The sequence below is a fragment of the Coregonus clupeaformis genome, unplaced genomic scaffold (genome assembly GCF_020615455.1).
Source record: "Coregonus clupeaformis isolate EN_2021a unplaced genomic scaffold, ASM2061545v1 scaf0196, whole genome shotgun sequence".
NCBI lineage: Eukaryota > Metazoa > Chordata > Actinopteri > Salmoniformes > Salmonidae > Coregonus > Coregonus clupeaformis.
In genome coordinates, this window is record NW_025533651.1 from 83,802 (window position 1) to 99,998 (window position 16,197).

The 16,197-nt window shown below is 49.6% G+C and overlaps 1 protein-coding gene across 1 annotated transcript in view; it reads left to right on the forward strand.

The window, feature by feature from the left end:
* The window catches only part of LOC123484102 (polypeptide N-acetylgalactosaminyltransferase 18-like), a 95,250-nt gene that overhangs the window by 28,456 nt on the left and 50,597 nt on the right, over nucleotides 1-16,197 (forward strand). Inside the window, exon 2 of the mRNA XM_045214089.1 lies at nucleotides 15,654-15,849. Within this exon, the coding sequence (XP_045070024.1) occupies nucleotides 15,654-15,849 (196 nt within the window). The remainder of the gene's footprint in view (nucleotides 1-15,653; nucleotides 15,850-16,197) is intronic.

Here is a 16,197-nt window from a genome sequence, read left to right on the forward strand (position 1 = left end):
CTATCAAAAACATTGAGCCACCATCAGTCGATACTTGTCCTTCCGTGGGGTGCTTAAATTCATACTTTTAATTGAAACATTTATTGAATACCACCAACTTTTTCCTCATTTGTGTTGCTCATCTCAGTGTGAATGCGCTTGGTAAATCAGTGTTATTGCTAGCAAATCACACGACCAGTTATCAAAACTCAACTCCGCCTGGAAGAGAACAGTTGAGCGTTCCTCAGCTAGACATGTATTGACATGCATCCTCCTTTCCTTCTACTCTCCCTCTCCTTCCATCCTGTCATGTTTTTGAGATACGTTTCTTCTGCCTTCTACATGTTTTAAGTCTTGTTTTGAGGCCAGAGTGCTGTGAGCTGTTGAACTCCGATTGGGACTTGTGCGTCAGAAGAAAGTGGGATAATAAGACTAGCTATAAGCATTTATAAACATATTAATGCATTCATTTATAATTCATTACACAGACTTGGTTCATAGTGTTACTGAGTTTTCAACACTATATTTTGTCTTAGAGGCGATCATTACTGAATTACTGTACCATGTCTGTCAGAGAGCACTGAACATGCAGCCTTTGAGTGGTTCCTCTACTGTGTTCAATAGACATGAGAGGCTGCCTACATATTTTAGGGGCTTCTGAGTTCTTCTCCCAACAAAATAGCCTTTGGACGACACACTGCCCAGACTAAGCCAATACAAGTTGCCTAGGTTACCCTGTCTGCAAAACAACAACCCCTGACCCAGCCGGCGCTCTTGCCTTTCACTCCTGAGGAAAGCGTCTCAGAAGGCCTAATTAATCACCAGCACAAGTAGTCACATGAATGAGCCTGGAGGCACGTTTGCTGGGATTGGTAGACTTTTAGAACTTCATTGTGTTCTTCTCCCATCAAGAATGGAGGCATTCCTTTCTTCATCAAAGCAACTGAAACTTTCAATGCTGTATGTTTAACTTAGGGTACACAGCTCCAGGCATTACGGTTGCTATCAGTGAACACTGCACTTTGAGTGGCTGACCATATTGTGTTAATTTCAGCAGTTCTAATCAAATCAAATCAAATTGCATTTGTCACATGTGCCGAATACAACAGGTGTAGACCAACAATGCAGTTTTAATAAAAATAAGTGTTAAGTAAAAAATATATAACAAAAAAAACAAAAAAACAAAAAACAAAGAAATAACAAATAATTAAAGAGTAGCAGTAAAATAACAGTAGCGAGGCTATATACAGGGGGTACCGGTACAGAGTCAATGTGTGGGGGCACAGGTTAGTCGAGGTAATTAAGGTAATATGTACATGTAGGTAGAGTTAAAGTGACTATGCATAGATAATAAACAGAGAGTGGCAGCAGCGTAAAAGAGGGGGGGGTGACAATGCAAATAGTCCGGGTAGCCATTTGATTAGTCTTATGGCTTGGGGGTAGAAGCTGTTAGGAAGCCTTTTGGACCTAGACTTGGCGCTCCGGTACCGCTTGCCGTGCGGTAGCAGAGAGAACAGTCTATGACTAGGGTGGCTGGAGTCTTTGACAATTTTTAGGGCCTTCCTCTGACACCACCTGGTATAGAGGTCCTGGATGGCAGGAAGCTTGGCCCCAGTGATGTACTGGGCCGTACGCACTACCCTCTGTAGTGCCTTGCGGTCGGAGGTCGAGCAGTTGCCATACCAGGCAGTGATGCAACCAGTCAGGATGCTCTCGATGGTGCAGATGTAGAACTATTTGAGGATCTGAGGACCCATGCCAAATCTTTTCAGTCTCCTGAGGGGGAATAGGCTTTGTCGTGCTCTCTGTCTTGGTGTGTTTGGACCATGATAGTTTGTTGGTGATTTGGATACCAAGGAACTTGAAGCTCTCAACCTGCTCCACTACAGCCCCGTCGATGAGAATGGGGGCATGCTCGGTCCTCCTTTTCCTGTAGTCCACAATCATCGCCTTTGTCTTGATCATGTTGAGGGAGAGGTTGTTATCCTGGCACCACACGGCCAGGTCGCTGACCTCCTCCCTATAGGCTGTATCATCGTTGTCGGTGATCAGGCCTACCACTGTTGTGTTGTCGGCAAACTTAATGATGGTGTTGGATTCGTGCCTGGCCATGCAATCATGGGTGAACAGGGAGTACAGGAGGGGACTGAGCACGCACCCCTGAGAGGCCCCCGTGTTGAGAATCAGCGTGGTAGATGTGTTGTTACCTACCCTTACCACCTGGGGGCGGCCCGTCAGGAAGTCCAAGATCCAGTTGCAGAGGGATGTGTTTAGTCCCAGGGTCCTTAGCTTAGTGATGAGCTTTGAGGGCACTATGGTGTTGAACGCTGAGCTGTAGTCAATGAATAGCATTCTCACGTAGCTTTTGTCCAGGTGGGAAAGGGCAGTGTGGAGTGCAATAGAGATTGCATCATCTGTGGATCTGTTGGGGCAGTATGCAAATTGGACTGGGTCTAGTGTTTCTGGGATAATGGTGTTGATGTGAGCCATGACCAGCCTTTCAAAGCACTTCATGGCTACTGATGTGAGTGCTACGGGTCTGTAGTCATTTAGGCAGGTTACCTTAGTGTTCTTGGGCACAGGGACTATGGTGGTCTGCATGATACATGTTGGTATTACAGACTCAGTCAGGGACAGGTTGAAAATGTCAGTGAAGACACTTGCAAGTTGGTCAGCGCATGCTCGGAATACACGTCCTGGTAATCCATCTGGCCCTGCGACCTTGTGAATGTTGACCTGTTTAAAGGGCTTACTCACATCGGCTACGGAGAGCGTGATCACACAGTCATCTGGAACAGCTGATGCTCTCATGCATGCTTCAGTGTTGCTTGCCTCGAAGCGAGCATAGAAGTAATTTAGCTCATATGGTAGGCTCATGTCACTGGGCAGCTCGCGGCTGTGCTTCCCTGCACATTCGACGAGCGTCGGAGCCGGTGTAGTACGATTCAATCTTAGTCCTGTATTGACGCTTTGCCTGTTTGATGGGTCGGTGGAGGGCATAGCGGGATTTCTTATAAGTGTCGGTGTTAGAGTCCCGCTCCTTGAAAGCGGCAGCTCTACCCTTTAGCTCAGTGCAGATGTTGCCTGTAATCCATGGCTTCTGGTTTGGGTATGTATGTACGGTCACTGTGGGGACGATGTTATCGATGCACTTATTGATGAAGCCAGTGACTGATGTGGTGTACTCCTCAATGCCATCGGATGAATCCCGGAACATATTCCAGTCTGTGCTAGCATGACAGTCCTGTAGCTTAGCATCTGCGTCACCTGACAATTTCTTTATTGACCGAGTCACTGGTGCTTCCTGCTTTAGTTTTTTCTTGTAAGCAGGAATCAGGAGGATATAATTATGGTCAGATTTGCCAAATGGAGGGCGAGGGAAAGCTTTGTATGATTCTCTGTGTGTGGAGTAAAGGTGGTGTAGAGTTTTTTTTCCCTCTGGTTGCACATTTAACATGCTGGTAGAAATGAGGTAAAACGGATTTAAGGTTCCCTGCATTAAAGTCCCCGGCCACTAGGAGCGCCGCCTCTGGATGAGCGTTTTCCTGTTTGCTTATGGCCTTATACAGCTCATTGAGTGCGGTCTTAGTGCCAGCATCGGTTTGTGATGGTAAATAGACAGTTACGAAAAATATAAATTAGATTAAAACTCTCTTGATAAATAGTGTGGTCTACAGCTTATCATGAGATACTCTACCTCAGGCGAGCAAAACCGTGAGATTTCCATAATATTAGATTTAGTGCACCAGCTGTTGTTTACAAATATACACAGACCACCACACCTTGTCTTACCGGAGGCGGCTGTATGTTATCAATGTCTTCGTTCAGCCACGACTCGGTGAAACATAAGATATTACAGTTTTTAATGTCCCGTTGGTAGGATTTTCGTGATCGTAGCTCGTCTAGTTTTTTATCCAATGATTGTACGTTGGCTAATAGGACTGATGGTAGAGGCAGATTACCCACTCGCCGTCGGATCCTTACAAGGCACCCCAACCTACGTCCCCAATATCTCTGTCTCTTTCTCCTGCGAATGACGGGGATTTGGGCCTCGTCGGGTGTCTGAAGTAAATCCTTCGCGTCCGACTCGTTAAAAAACAAATCTTCGTCCAGTACGAGGTGAGTAATCGCTGTCCTGATATCCAGAAGCTCTTTTCGGTCATAAGAGACAGTGGCAGAAACATTATGTACAAAATAAGTTACAAATAACGCAAAAAAACACACACAATAGCACAATCGGTTAGGAGCCCGTAAAACGGCAGCCATCTCCTCCGAAGACATTGTTCAAGCGTCTCTCGTGATTATTCATAATCATACACCATATTTCACCATGTTCTCTGTAATTAGCATGTGACCATATAGCATGTGACCATATACAGTACTTACAGTAGATACTATTAGTATTGAGAACAAGGTTGTTTGTTTCATAGGAAAGTCCAATGCCGCTCTGCATGCATACATACCACTGACTCAAGTAATAAGATTAAATGCTATACTTTGTCACCATAGCAGGCTAGCAAAGGCAGAGATGCTGCACTGATTTATGATGCAGCACTGTGTTCCTGATAGCACAGGAGGTTGGTGGCATCTTAATTGGGGAGGATGGGCTCGTGTTAATGACTGGAGCGGAATTAGTGGAATGGTATCAAATACATGTACATCAAACACATGCTCCGTTCCAGCCATTATTAAGAGCCGTTCTCCCCTCAGCAACCTCCTGTTCCTGATAGAGACCTTTACCAAGTGTGATGTCACGAGAGGCTGTGTCCTGGAGGGACGTTACATCCCCCTGAGGTGGCTGCAAACCCAGACAGCTATGGCTCCATCTGCTGGTATGGTCGGGAACTCCACCCCTCTATGGCCAATCTTCCCACGCAGCTGAAACAAATGAGGAGCTGATGAGCTGAAGGTTTGGGAAGGGAAGAGACACAGTCTCCAACCTGGGCTCTCTGGAGGACAAGAGTGCTGCACGTCCACTTCCATGAGGAATATAAGGATTTGGAGATACTTACCTTTGGGAAATACTCACCTTTTGGATATATGCACCTGTGGAAATACGTGAGAGACAGTTGGAAGGACTTTTTGCTGGGTTGGCCACTAGCTGCAACGTGGACTACAGTAAGGCTGGGGAAAAGTTATCTGAGCGAGTGAGAGTTATGACTTTGGATGTGGAAGAGACATCCCTGAACTGTTAACCCTTAAAGAGCCACAAGAGAACAGAATTTTGTTATATTTTCGTTAATTTCCCAAGACCTATAATAAAATCCTTGTTTTGGTTGAACCTTGTCTCCTTGCACTACTTGAGCAATCCCGCTGAAAGCTGTGTAGCCTCTCGTGACGTCACAGATGGTGGAGAATACGGGCACGCTCAAGCGTTAATAGTGCATGTCAGAGGAGGATACCGAAGGTTTGATCACCCAGTTTTCCAAGTTGGCCGTAGGCTCCCCGCCGACTGAAATGGAGGACATATTGAAAGCCCTTGTTGCTTGCCAGCAAGCCCAGATGCAAGCAAACGTGGCTCTCTTGGAGGAGCAAAAGAAAGCCAACCTTCTGAAGGCAGAGGAATTGCAGTTGCAGAGACAGAGGGTGGTCCAAAATACCCGCCCAATAAAGGCAAGTGACTTTATATCTAAGATGGGAGCTACCGATGACATTGAGGCATACCTGCATGCATTTGAGGCCACGGCCACTAGGGAAGCCTGGCCCAAGCAACAGTGGGTTGGTCTGTTAGCCCCTTTCTAACCGGGGAATCGCTGAATGCTGTCCGGGACCTGGGCCCTGACCAGGTTACTGACTATGATGCCCTGAAGTCTGAGATCCTCAGCAGATATGGACTCACAAAGTTTGGTATGGCCCAGCGCTTTCACAGCTGGACCTTCCAACCAGACCAACCTCCTCGGGCGCAGATGCATGAACTTGCCCGAATCGCAAGGAAATGGCTGGATCCGCAGAGGAATACAGCAGCGGCGGTGGTGGAGGCCGTTGTGGTGGATCGTTACCTACGCGCCCTGCCTTATGAGGCAAAACGGTTCATCAGTCAACAGGCCTTGACCACGGCTGATCTGACCGTGGAAGCTGTGGAAAAGTACCAGGCCACAGCGGAGATGCTGAATGCTTCCCGAAAAGACCCCAGGAGGGCGGCCCCACCACAAATGGGAAGAACCCGTCCAAAGGACCCCAAGGTCTCGAACCCAGCCACGTCAGGACTTATCCCGGCTCCAGGGGGAGCCAGAAACCAGGCGGGTCCAAGAAGAGTACACCAGGAGGGGGGAAACTCGACAGTGTTACCGGTGTGGGGAGATGGGACATATCTCCTGGCAGTGTGGGAAACCAGCCGATGAACCTATGCCCACTGCGGAGTCCTCCAGCTCAGCACCCACACACCGTTTTGCCTCGCTCTTGGGAGTCGTAGATGGCGGCCCAGATCGACCCCCCACCTGCCCGGTAACTGTGAATCACCATGATGTGGAGGCCTTACTGGATTCTGGTAGCCGGGCCACCCTGGTGCGTAAGGATTTGGTGGGCCCAACGTGTTTGACCCCCGGGGAAAGTCCTCCCAGTTTCCTGTGTCCATGGGGACACCAGAGAATACCCCATTACTGAACTTACAATGACCAGCACACGGGGAACCATACACACGACGGCGGGGGTGGTTGATTCCCTCCCCGTCCCTGTCCTAATTGGACGAGACTGCCCAGCCTTTTACCCACTCTGGAGAGAGTCTCAGGAGAGGATAACCCGAGTACCTCGGAAACGGAGAGGCAAGACTCATCCTGGGAAGGCTCCGGTGCAATCCTCCGAGTTACTCACTCCCGCCCGGGCTCTGATAGGGATGGCAGGTGCCCAGACCGACACAGAGACGGAGCTACAGAATCTGGACAAAGAACTGTCTGGTCTGAAGGGGACCGCTGAGAGGTATCGTTTGTTAAAGCAACAGTTAGACATGAAGACAGAAGAGTTAGATATCCTCCAGGCTAAACTCCAACAGAGCTCCTTCCCTAAGCAACAGGAGGAGCTGGAGAGGCTGCGCAGGACCATCGAGGAGTGTGAGGAGACCCTGCGCAGTAGTAAGGAGGTCCAGAAGAAGGCAGAGGAGAAGTACAAGGTGTTGGAGAACAAGATGAAGAATGCGGAGGCAGAGAGAGAGAAGGAACTGAAAGCTGCTCAACAGAAGCTAAACTCTGCTAAAACCAAGGCTGATGCGTTCAGTAAGAAACTCAAGGAGAGACAACAGGAGGCTGAGTCCCTGGTCCTAGAGTTGGAGGAGTTGAAGAGAGAGCAGTCTGGCAAGCACCACGGCAATGCGGACGCCCTCTCCCGGCGTGATGCCTTCTTCGCTGCCTTTACCCGACGAGGACGTCGGTCCCGAGGAGGGGGATGTGTGATGTCACGAGAGGCTGTGTCCTGGAGGGACGTTACATCCCCTGAGGTGGCTGCAAACCCAGACAGCTATGGCTCCATCTGCTGGTATGGTCGGGAACTCCACCCCTCTATGGCCAATCTTCCCACGCAGCTGAAACAAATGAGGAGCTGATGAGCTGAAGGTTTGGGAAGGGAAGAGACACAGTCTCCAACCTGGGCTCTCTGGAGGACAAGAGTGCTGCACGTCCACTTCCATGAGGAATATAAGGATTTGGAGATACTTACCTTTGGGAAATACTCACCTTTGGATATATGCACCTGTGGAAATACGTGAGAGACAGTTGGAAGGACTTTTTGCTGGGTTGGCCACTAGCTGCAACGTGGACTACAGTAAGGCTGGGGAAAAGTTATCTGAGCGAGTGAGAGTTATGACTTTGGATGTGGAAGAGACATCCCTGAACTGTTAACCCTTAAAGAGCCACAAGAGAACAGAATTTTGTTATATTTTCGTTAATTTCCCAAGACCTATAATAAAATCCTTGTTTTGGTTGAACCTTGTCTCCTTGCACTACTTGAGCAATCCCGCTGAAAGCTGTGTAGCCTCTCGTGACGTCACACAAGCTATACAGAGGACATAGACAGGCTATTGGAGGTAGTGTTTCCTTTCTCAGACAGTATACCATTCAATCTTGCAGTGGTCTAAGGCACTGCATCGCAGTGCTAGCTATGCCACTAGAGATCCTGGTTCGAATCCAGGCTCTGTCGTAGCCGGCTGCGACCGGGAGACCCATGGGGCGGCGCACAATTGGCCCAGCGTCGTCCAGGGTAGGGGAGGGAATGGCTGGCAGGGATGTAACTCAGTTGGTAGAGCATGGCGTTTGCAACGCCAGGGTTGTGGGTTCGATTCCCACGGGGGGCCATTATGAAAAATAAAATAATGTATGCACTCACTAACTGTAAGTCGCTCTGGATAAGAGCCTCTGCTAAATGACTGTGATGAGGTGAATCAACCATCTTGTAACGATCCCGGCAGTCTGAGTCGGGTCCTGTCTGGTGACTAGTTTTTGTGTTTCGTAGTCTCCAGTTTCCCGAGGGTTCGGGAACGCTCCGGGGAGCTCTCTTGTTTTCCGCACCTGCATCCCGTCAGCAATCTGCACACCTGGCCCTCATCATCACCCCTTTTTAGGCTCTGGCCAAACATCCAGTTCCTGCCGGATCGTTAGCCATGAACAGTAGGTGTACTGTGTATCAGTTCAGAGTATCTTGCGTGAGTTTGTTGTTTTGTACTTTGTTGAGTTTTTGTGTCCTTACCTCCGTTTTTGTTCCACCTGCAGTCACACGTCCGGAACCTTCACCCCACCTCTGCCTGATGGTCGGCGGCTGCCGAGCCATCACTGGACCTAGTGCTGCACCCCCAACTACTCATCCACGCCGCCCGCTCTGTCCCTGGATTACTCTGCACCTTTTGTTGTTATCCGAATAAACCCTCACTTTCGTTCAACTCTCCTTGTCCTGGTCTGCTTCTGGGTTCTGGCTGAGGGAACTGTGACAGAACGATCCGGCCAATTATGAACCCAGCGGACCTGGACTCAGTTCGCCATGCCATTACCCAGCAGGAGAAGATGTTGGGCCATCATAGCACGGTACTACAGGAGATCGCGTTGTCAGTTCGGAACCTTTCTACCGGCCTGATGGAGGTCCAGAACCAACGCCAGTGTCCGGTGGAGGATCCACTACCGGTTTCACCCATCTCGCCTGCCGCTTCTGAAGTTGTGTCCCTCCGTGAGCCCAAGGTTCCGACGCCGGATAAGTATGAGGGGGAGCTGGGAGGATGTCGTTCCTTCCTTATGCAGTGTGGATTAGTGTTCGATCTACAGCCCTACTCTTATGCCACAGACAAGGCTAGGATAGCCTTTGTGATTGAGTTGCTGCGTGGTCGAGCGCTGGAGTGGGCTTCAGCCGTTTGGGAACGACAGGATCCCTGCATGGCTTCATACCAGGGGTTCACGGCCGAGATGAGGAAGCTCTTCGACCATTCCGTCCGAGGGAGGGACGCAGCTAGGCGCCTGTGTTCTCTTCACCAAGGAACTCGCAGCGTGGCCGACTTCGTGATCGAGTTCAAGACGTTGGCTGTGGAGAGTGGGTGGAACGAGGAGTCTTTGCAAGCGGCCTTTTACCAGGGTCTGTCGGAGCAGCTCAAGGATGAGTTGATCTCCTATCCGGAGCCTAGTGACCTGGACAGCTTGGTAGCCTTGTCTATTCGGGTGGATAATCGAGTCCGAGAGCGAAGGAGGGAGAAGCAATGGGGTCCGTCCAATCGATCAGCTTCTCAGTTCCCAGTCGGGTCGGGTGGTGGACCAGAACACGTCGATCATTCTCCACCACAAAGGATTAGTGGAGAGGACCTCACTCCCGATTCTGAACCCATGCAAGTGGGGCGGCACGGGTTAACCAAGGAGGAGCGTCAACATAGACGTAGGACCAACTGCTGCCTCTACTGTGGTCGCTCGGGACATTACATCTCCACTTGCTCCCGGCGGTCGTCAAACTGCCCGGCTCGCTAAAGTTGGGAGGACTTTTAGCGAGCCAGTTTCAACCTCTCAGTACCTCTGTCAGACCCCGCTTCCCGGCTACCCTTGTGAACAGGAATCAGAGCTTAGCGCTTAACGCTTTTATCGATTCAGGTGCCGATGGAAGCTTTCTTGATGCCGAGTTGGTGGAACAGCTGGGGCTTTCCAAGGAGCAATTGCCGGAAGCCATTGAAGCGACCACTCTGAACGGCAGTAGTCTGGCACGTATCACGATGAGGACTGAACCGGTTAAGATGCGGTTGTCAGGGAATCATTCTGAGATGATTTCATTTTTCATTCTGCCGTCTTCCCATGTTCCTCTGGTCCTTGGTTACCCCTGGCTGAAGGAACACAATCCCACGTTCGATTGGGTGACGGGCAAGGTAACGAAGTTGGAGCCTGGATTGTCATGCTAACTGTCTCAAGACTGCCTGCCCCCATTCGGTTCCCAGTCAGGTGATTGAGGCTAAACCTCCAGATTTGTCCCTGGTTCCCGAGACATATCACGATTTGGGGGAAGTTTTCAGTAAGCAGAAGGCTCTGTCACTCCCTCCCCACCGACCATATGATTGTGCCATCAACCTGGTTCCTGGAGCTGTCTACCCCAAGGGAAGGTTATACAGTATCTCCCGACCTGAACGTGAGGCGTTGGAGACCTACATCAAGGAGTCCCTAGCTGCTGGTCTCGTTCGTCCCTCGTCATCACCCCTGGGGGCAGGATTCTTCTTTGTGGGAAAGAAGGATGGCTCTCTTCGACCGTGTATTGATTATCGGGGGTTGAATGACATCACGGTCAAGAACAAGTATCCCCTGCCCTTGATGAGTTCTGCCTTCGACTCCTTACAGGGTGCTACGGTGTTCACCAAGCTAGACCTACGCAATGCGTATCACCTGGTCCGGATCAGAGAGGGGGACGAGTGGTTGACGGGTTTCAATACACCGATGGGTCACTTCGAGTATCAGGTGATGCCGTTTGGACTGACCAATGCTCCAGCGGTATTCCAGAGTATGGTGAACGACGTCCTGAGAGATATGATCGGTCTCTTCGTGTTTGTTTACCTGGATGACATTCTGATCTTCTCGAAGGAACCTTCCGACCACGTCCAGCATGTCCGGCAGGTTCTGCAGCGATTGTTGGAGAATCGCCTGTTCGTGAAGGCCGAGAAGTGCGAGTTTCACGCCCACACTACATCCTTTCTCGGGTACATCATCTCCAGGGGTGAGATTAGGATGGATCAGGAGAAGGTTAGAGCGGTTCTGGAATGGGCCCAGCCCGGCACGAGATTGCAACTCCAGAGATTTTTGGGGTTTGCGAATTTCTACCGCAGATTCATCCGGGATTACAGCCGTGTGGCCGCTCCATTAACTGCCTTGACTTCCAGTATCAGGACCTTCAAGTGGAATCCGGAGGCGGATCGAGCGTTTCTGGATTTGAAGAGGCGATTCACCAACGCACCGATTCTCTCTCAACCGGACACGGCCCGTCAGTTCGTCGTTGAAGTGGACGCGTCTGATGTGGGAGTTGGCGCCATCCTGTCGCAGCGATGCTCCACGGACAGTAAACTCCATCCCTGCGCCTACTACTCTCGCGCCTTTCGCCTGCAGAGAGGAATTACGATGTGGGTAACCGGGAGCTTCTCGCGGTGAAACTTGCCTTGGAGGAGTGGCGCCACTGGTTGGAGGGGGCGGAGCAACCGTTTATTGTCTGGACTGACCACAAGAATCTTGCTTACGTGCAATCGGCTAAACGTCTCAACTCCCGTCAGGCCAGGTGGGCGTTGTTTTTCGGACGATTCAAGTTTGCCCTGACGTTCCGACCTGGATCTAAGAACGGCAAGGCGGACGCCTTGTCCCGGATGTTCTCCAAGACGGAGGAGAGTGGGTCCAAGACCGAGACTATTCTCCCCCGGAACTGCGTCGTGGGAGCAGTGATGTGGAAGATTGAGGAGGAGGTGCTGGCGGCCCTTCGGACTCAGCCCGGTCCCGGTAACGGTCCACCCGGTCGGTTGTTTGTGCCTGAGTCGGTTCGTCTGCTGTCCTCAAATGGTCCCACGCCAGCAAGATGGCTTGTCACCCTGGCGTGGCTCGGACAATGGCGTTTCTTCGCAGACGCTTTTTGGTGGCCTGCCATGGCCGAGGATACTCGGGGTTTTGTTGCTGCCTGTCCAGTGTGTGCGCAGAATAAGAGTACCAATCGGCCCAGCTCTGGACTACTTCACCCCCTTCCTATTCCCCGGCGTCCATGGTCGCATCTGGCCCTGGACTTCGTCACGGGGTTGCCCGCTTCTGAGGGGAACACGGTCGTTCTGACTATCGTGGACAGATTCAGCAAGTTCGCCCACTTTGTGCCTATTGCCAAGCTTCCCTCTGCCTCGGAGACGTCCGAGATCCTGGTTAGGGAGGTTTTCAGGGTCCACGGTTTGCCCAGTGATATCGTTTCCGACCGTGGCCCTCAGTTTACCTCTGCTGTCTGGAAGTCCTTCTGTTTGGCCATTGGAGCTACAGTCAGTCTCACATCTGGTTTTCACCCCCAATCCAATGGTCAGGCGGAGAGAGCCAACCAGAAGATGGAATCCACGCTACGCTGTCTGGTCTCTTCCAACCCCACCTCCTGGGCCTCTCAGTTGCCTTGGGTTGAGTATGCCCACAATACTCTCCCCTACATCTGCCACTGGGATGTCTCCCTTCCAGTGCCTGTATGGCTACCAACCTCCCCTGTTCCCTTCTCAGGAGAAGGAGCTCTCAGTGCCTTCTGTTCAGGCTCATATTCGCCGTTGCCACCGGACCTGGCATCGGGCCAGAAAGGCACTCCTTAGAGGTTCGGATCGGTATCAGCTCCAGGCGAATCGTCGCCGGATCCCCGCTCCCACCTATACCATTGGAGATAGGGTTTGGTTGGCCACACGGGATCTTCCGTTACGGACTGAGTCTAGGAAGTTGTTACCGAAGTTCATTGGTCCGTTTGTGGTGGAGAAGGTGATCAATCCGGTGGCAGTTCGACTCAAACTACCGAGGACGCTCAGAGTCCATCCCACCTTTCATGTCTCCTGCCTCAAGCCTGTCTTCCTCAGTCCTCTGTTGCCTCCTCCGCCTCCTCCTCCTCCTCCTCGGATGATCGGAGGTGGTCCTGCCTACACGGTGCGTCGCATCATGGATTCCAGACGGCGGGGCCGGGGTTTCCAGTATCTCGTGGACTGGGAGGGGTATGGTCCTGAAGAGAGGAGTTGGATTCCGCGGCGACAGGTCCTTGATGCTGACCTCATCAGGGATTTCTACCGCCTCCATCCTGGCGCTCCGGGGAGGTCCGCCCGGTGGCGTTCGTCGGAGGGGGGTACTGTAACGATCCCGGCAGTCTGAGTCGGGTCCTGTCTGGTGACTAGTTTTTGTGTTTCGTAGTCTCCAGTTTCCCGAGGGTTCGGGAACGCTCCGGGGAGCTCTCTTGTTTTCCGCACCTGCATCCCGTCAGCAATCTGCACACCTGGCCCTCATCATCACCCTTTTTAGGCTCTGGCCAAACATCCAGTTCCTGCCGGATCGTTAGCCATGAACAGTAGGTGTACTGTGTATCAGTTCAGAGTATCTTGCGTGAGTTTGTTGTTTTGTACTTTGTTGAGTTTTTGTGTCCTTACCTCCGTTTTTGTTCCACCTGCAGTCACACGTCCGGAACCTTCACCCCACCTCTGCCTGATGGTCGGCGGCTGCCGAGCCATCACTGGACCTAGTGCTGCACCCCCAACTACTCATCCACGCCGCCCGCTCTGTCCCTGGATTACTCTGCACCTTTTGTTGTTATCCGAATAAACCCTCACTTTCGTTCAACTCTCCTTGTCCTGGTCTGCTTCTGGGTTCTGGCTGAGGGAACTGTGACACATCTGCTGTGTTTATTTTGAGTTTTAGATAATTCATTAAAATCACATGTATTTCCTTCTGAATTTGTTGGATGTATAACTATAGCATTACTTGTTCATGTTTGACTATTCATGGTTTGGAAAACACATCACATTTTTTATACCTGGAAAATAAATGGAAAAGATTTTTACCTACTGTCTAGCTTCATTTTCTTTTAATCAGTAACAGTGGGTTTCTGTGAAAGGGTAATGGTTCATTGTCATGCTGCCATCAAACCGATTCTCATAGTGCTGTTGTTTCAAGTTTAAACTCTAGTCTAATTCTCACCCCATTTTTTTTTTATATGACCTCATGTTAGGGGAAATTTAATTTGGCTTGTCAGAGCAATTATTTTAGTCTGCTGAGTTGAACTGGAAATACCTGGAGGCAATCTAGATTCGTTGGCCCATTGACATTTTGTTTGCTTTCATTTTAAGTATCTCATTTTTTTCTTACAGTATGTTGTTACCCAGGTTTCTGAATAAAACACTGTATAATAGTTACATTTGCATATGAATTACCTTATTTTTCCTTCATGTAGTTGTCTGGAGAGTGTGCATCATATCACATGCCCACATCTGACAGACCAGGTTTTCATTCAGCCCAGGGACCTCCCTGACCCCACAGTCTCAGTTTCCTTACTGGTCTAATTTACAATGGCCTTACACACTCTGCCTTGTTTTGTGTATAGAAACCAATGACTACTCAGTGACATTCCCAACTCCCCTGTGTTACAAGGTATTGGCTAAACCCCTTAAACAAAGACTGTCCTCCTGGTAAACTTGAGCCCCACTGTGGTCACCATGTGAGATGTGTGTTTGAGAAGAAATGGGAGACCTTGTAGGCTTAAGGTCATCACAGCAGCCAGAACAAAATGAGCAGATTGAAAACCTACAGCACTTCAGCTTGATTTCCTGCAGTTTTCTCTAGGATCATTCTGGATCCATTGAAAGCTCCTAGATAGACACACTACACTGAACCATCGTAAAATAACCTTTTCCACTGATCCCCTTCAGAGTAACAGAAGTGACATTCAAGATTTGCACAAATATATTGAGTCTTTTTTCCTTGTGTCTTCACAGCGATCATAAATGTCATTGAGCTGTACAACAATGTCACATTCAAATCACACTGCAGAGCTTTACAGAGCTTTAAGATGTATCATTCTATCCTCACTCTGACAGTGTAGAATCCCTCCACACTGGGATTTAAAGGAATGAGTGCATTAAATGAAAGCCCTGGGACATACTGTGTGTGGCTGTGAGTCATAGAGGAAGGACACAGGATCTAGTTAAATTCAATTGGATTCCAGGAGTAAACACTGTAATCACATGTACAAACGCCGAGTCTGTTTGACAGCTTTAATGTTTCACTTTGTCATGCTCACTGGAGCCTTCATTTCTATCGACTTCGTTAAATGTGTCTTTGGTTTACAAACCACTAGCCCGTGGCTGCGTTCTGCGAGGGCTCACATCACAATGCTTGACTACATCTTTCTCAGTGACCATGGAAATCTATTATCTTGAAAAGTTGTATAAATGGATAGTCTATTTTCTATCATTGTATATGAGTGTAATACCATACAATTATTTACTCAACAATTAGAATTGTATATGGATATGAATATTGTTACTGCTTTCTAAGGTGTGATAGCTGTGTGGACATAAGCAGTGTAACATCAATTAATGTATTAATGTAAGAGCTCTACCAAGTGTTCTAACTGCAGTTACATTGACCTTGTTATTGAAGCGTTCCTCTTACCTCTCATGCACCCTCAGTAACAGGCAGGGACTATGTGTGGCTGGCTGGCTTATACAAATATTCTAGCTTTTTCTCTCTCTCTGGCTCACACAGAAACCCCACTGAAAGGAGAGGATGTTCTAGGAGACAAATCGTTTTCTGACTCGTCCCTGTTTGCCCACTGGGGTCAGGAGCTGAGCGCTGACAGCCGCAGGGTGGCCCTGAAGATGTTCCAGTATTATGGGTACAACGGCTACCTCAGTGACCGCCTCTCCCTTGACAGAGCCATCCCAGACCTCAGACCTGATGGGTAAGCTGAGCTCTCCTAATAAAGCACACAAAAACACTGAGAATATCACCCACTCCCCCCAAGTCATACCAGCAGCCCAGGGGCTAACAGGAACTTCATATCCAGACTGTCTGATTTCACTATGGTCTGACTATAACACACTAGTTGTGATAGTTTTGGATACAGACTATGCGGAAGAGCACACATTAGAGTCCCCCCTTGTTTGACTGTGTAGAGCGCATAAAAAACAAACTGCCTAGTGGGTTTTCATGTTGAGAATATGCCTCTGCATTTGACTCAAGCCCTCACTGTTTTGACAGGCAACAGAGGACGAAAGTGTTACTTCAAAACAGTGGGGTGCAATTTTAT